Source organism: Antrostomus carolinensis, unplaced genomic scaffold (genome assembly GCF_000700745.2).
Source record: "Antrostomus carolinensis isolate BGI_N321 unplaced genomic scaffold, ASM70074v2 scaffold16492, whole genome shotgun sequence".
Lineage (NCBI taxonomy): Eukaryota > Metazoa > Chordata > Aves > Caprimulgiformes > Caprimulgidae > Antrostomus > Antrostomus carolinensis.
In genome coordinates, this window is record NW_010300381.1 from 19108 (window position 1) to 23197 (window position 4090).

General features: G+C 49.4%; 1 protein-coding gene across 1 annotated transcript in view; it reads left to right on the forward strand.

Moving 5' to 3' along the window:
* Nucleotides 1–3523, forward strand: part of AGRN (agrin) — a 22466-nt gene extending 18943 nt beyond the window's left edge. Inside the window, exons 21-23 of the mRNA XM_029083791.1 lie at nucleotides 350–574; nucleotides 1245–1348; nucleotides 2948–3523. Of these exons, the coding sequence (XP_028939624.1) occupies nucleotides 350–574; nucleotides 1245–1348; nucleotides 2948–3105 (487 nt within the window). The 3' untranslated portion in view covers nucleotides 3106–3523. The remainder of the gene's footprint in view (nucleotides 1–349; nucleotides 575–1244; nucleotides 1349–2947) is intronic.
* Nucleotides 3524–4090: the final 567 nt, after the last annotated feature.

Sequence of the window (4090 nt, forward strand, 5' to 3'; positions counted from 1 at the left end):
GCTCAGCTGGGAACTCATCTAGCACTAGCAACGGTCCTGCTCTGGGTTAGAGACCTCTAGAGAGCCTTTTCTTTGATCCTGTGGCCTGGTTCAGAGCTTTCCATCAGCTCCCCCCATGCACCAAACCTTCTGAGCAGGCATGGGATATTACCAAGGCTGTGACCCCTCAAGTGCAGCAGGTAGGGACTGAGACCCCAAGAATAGCCTGATGGCAAAGGTTGGGTGAAGGTTGTCCTCAGCAGGTGAGCTAGATGGCTGGGAACTGAGAAGGCTGCTCTGAGGAGCTGACTGGTGGCCTGTTGCTTTTGTAGCCACGTATTTAACTCTGCTCCATCTTCTCCCCATGCAGTGAGAAGGCTTTGCAATCCAACCACTTTGAACTGAGCATCAAAACAGAAGCCACTCAGGGGCTGATCCTGTGGAGTGGGAAAGGGCTGGAACGATCGGACTACATCGCCCTGGCCATAGTGGATGGCTTCGTACAAATGACCTACGACCTCGGCTCCAAACCTGTCATCCTACGATCCACGGTCCCAGTCAACACCAACCAATGGATTCACATCAAAGCATACAGGTGTGAAGACCACAGCAGGAGGGGAGAGCAGGGCCATGGTAGATTGCTCTGGGATAGGCAAACTAAGGAGCTTGAGTCATGGCCGTGGCTCCATGGCCTGTGATCCCCAAGGGTCACTCCTCTTCTTGGATGATAATAATAGAGGAGAGGCATGTGGGCAGTGCCGCGTTGGAGGGGTGCGTGTTGTGACACGTTGGGAAATGTCAAAGGGGCAGGCTGAAGGAGCTACAGAAGGTTCATGCCTTTTATTTTAGCTGGCTGAGGGTTTGACATTCTGTTCGTGTTGAGCCCGAGCTGTCCTTTTTATTTTTATTGGTGGTGGGAGTGGTGAGCAGATCATGCGGCTCACATGCCAGGGATTTCTGCTGATGGGGCTGCAGAGTGCGGGAGGAAGCTGTGGGTGCTGGCAGGGCTGGTGATGGGGCTGTGGGATACCCAGGAGATGCCAGAGGGGAACACTCACCACCAACTTTGTGGTGCTTCCCAGGGAGATGTCACACCAAGGACTTCTCTGTGCTACGTGGCCCAAGGGAGAGCTCTGCTCTCCAGGTGGAGAAAGACTGATGGCACCTCGTGTCTGGATTTAGTGTAAAGCAAAGAGCAGCTCTGAGTTTTTTCCTCTAAAGTGGCTACTCATCTTCTGTTTCTTCTTCCCTTCCTCTGGGAGCAGGGTACAGAGAGAAGGTTCTCTTCAAGTCGGCAACGAAGCCCCCATTGCTGGTTCTTCTCCGTTGGGTGCAACACAGCTGGATACAGATGGGGCTCTATGGCTGGGTAAGTGGGTGTGGAAAGGCTGAACCTCCCCTGCACCCCTTGCTGAGGGGCTCAGAGCTGGAGCTGAGACCTTGATGTTCCCTCACTTGGTTCAATGGGACACCTTTGCCTCCCAGGTGGCTTTGAGAATTTTAAGGTAAAAAGTTCCCCACTCGTTCTGTGCCTCCCAGGGCAGGACAGCTGAGGGATGAAGGATTGGCGTTACCAAATGCCAGTCCTTTCCATGTCCCCATGTCCCCTGAGGAGAGGCTTAGCTGGCCTTTGGCTCAGGATGCCCTACTGCCAATGGCATGGAGCATCCCCATCCTCTTCAAACTGGGAGTGCTCCCAACAGCCAAAGTCCCTCCTGTGTGGAAGCCCCTGTTAGTTCATGAGCCTCCCAAATATCACTTCCTTGGGTGACTCTGGTTCCTAAAGGTGAAATGGCTGAATTGGAAATATGTAAATACCCAGATTTTAAATATTGCTTTATTTGCATAACAGACTGAGCAGACATGCCAGAAGGTTCCTGTGTGTGCAGCAGAGTCAGCTCCCTTTCTGTTGACACAAGTATTTTGATCCTGCAAACAGAGTTTGACCCATTGACTGTCTCTCACTCTGCCTGAGGCACAGACAGAACCTGGATTTGTCCTCAAATCAGCAAAGAATCCACCTCTAAGTGTAGGATAATTGTGCTGAAATACAACCAGGACTCATCTGAGCTACCAGGATAGTAAAGTCCTTTTTGGAGCCTGAAGGGATGAAAGAAAGAAGCCCAGTGACAGGGGATGCTGCAGGTCCTGGGCTTCCTCCATCTCTTGAGGAACTTGCAGGACTCAGCTCTCCATCTCTAGGTTCAGCACTGGGCTTTTCCTCAGGCAGGTGCTGTAGCAGTCTGAGCATTCATGATTGTGAGGGAGCACAAGGGCCGCAGAAATCGATGGATAGAAATGTTCATCTGGGGATTTGGATCATCTGCAATGAAGAAACAGTGAATTAGATTCTCTTCACGCTTTTTGGAAGCATCTGTTCTTATCTTCCCCGTCTTAAACCTGTAGTTTCAGGTCTAAACTGACTTAACAAGGAACTCATATTTAAAAATGTCACCTTACCTCTGAAAAGGCTGTAGCCCAGCTGCCTTTTCTTCTTCTGGAATCAACCCAGAAGTTAAGAGGAAAGCAGAATTTTTCCCTGAGAAATTTCTGCTTGGCTTCCTCACTGTCTCTTCCAAAGGTTTTGTTTCAGCCCTTTTTAATTTCAGGGCCTGGAATGAGCTGTAGTTGACATTTCAGTGACTGAAATAAAATTCAGTTTGAATTTGAGGACCAATCTCCAAGGAAATGAAAGATTTTTTCAGTTGAATTGGTATTTTTAGAATGCAAGTTACTGTTTTAAAAACATCTTCAGGAAACCAGTACGTGTTGGTTGGAACTGGGATTTCTGTGATTTAAATTAAAATAAATACTTGGCCAGGAAAGAGGATTTTCCCCACTGTTGAGGAGGACATTCCCCTGCGTGTGTGCACATGGGAGCGTGTGATGTCACCTGGAGCAAGTTGCTGGCTCACCCAGCAGCGTGTCCTTCATCCTCCCACCTGACCTTCTGCTCCATCTCTTGCAGGGGGAATGGAGAAGCTGAACGTGGCTCACAAGCTGCCCAAGGCCTACAGCACTGGCTTTATTGGCTGCATAAGGGACGTGATTGTCGACCGCCAAGAACTACATCTGGTGGAGGACGCTTTAAACAACCCCACGATATTACACTGCTCAGCCAAATAGAGCCCCAGGGACCCTTCCTTCTCCTCCCTCCCTCCTGCCTATTGCTGTAATTATTTTCTATTTTTGTAAACTTATTGCTTTTTATATTTTTGAGGGGGGAGGGGGGGGGAAAGGGAGGGGAGGAAACACCTTTTCTTTTGGGTTATTTGTTTGGTTGCAGTCTATCCAGGTCAGTCAGACTCTTAATCAAAACAGCAGCAACAAAGAACAAACCTTGAACCAAGTCTCCGAGAAGTGACAGAAGAACTTCCCCATTGCACCTGCATTGTAAATCTTATTCATACTTGAAGCTTCTTTTTTTTGGGTTATTTTTCTCCCACTTTACTTGTGTTCTTGAGTTGTTGTTCACACCTGCGGGGAAAAGGGTGCTGGTGAGATGGGTGGCTTTTGTGGATTCACCACCTTCCCACCTCTGGCCTGGCCCCAAAGCCCCATCTGCAGTGTTGTGGAAGTGGCCATCAGAGAGAAGCTGGGAATTGCCACCTTCCTTTGGAGCCTGGCTCTACCAAACCTTCTCCTGGTCCTGTGTTCACCCTGTCTCCCTCCTCCTCACCCCCTTCCTCTCACTATAATTTATGTGTGTAAGAATCTCAAGTGCTTTTCTCCTTTATGCTCTGTTGAAATCAGGGATGCCATGCACTGGAAGAGAGACCAAGGTCTGCTCTGAGCAGGCAGAAAAGCATTGCTCTTTGGTTGTCTTACGACTGTTTGCTGGACTGAGAGGTGCTGTGGGGGAAATGTTGATTTCTCTGTTGGTTCTCCTCCTCCTCCTCCTCCTCCTCTTGGACATGTGCAGAAGCAGCTGTGAAACCTCATTTCCACGCTTTGTGTTTATCCAGACATGTCCTAACCATCTGCTTGCCCTGGTTGCTCTTCCCAAGAACTTCTGTGTACCAAGCGTTGCTTGTACCAGCGAGAACTTGCAGCATGTCTTCAAGAGCTGGAAGTGCTCTCCCTCTTCCAGCGCTGTCAAACGGGCTCTGAG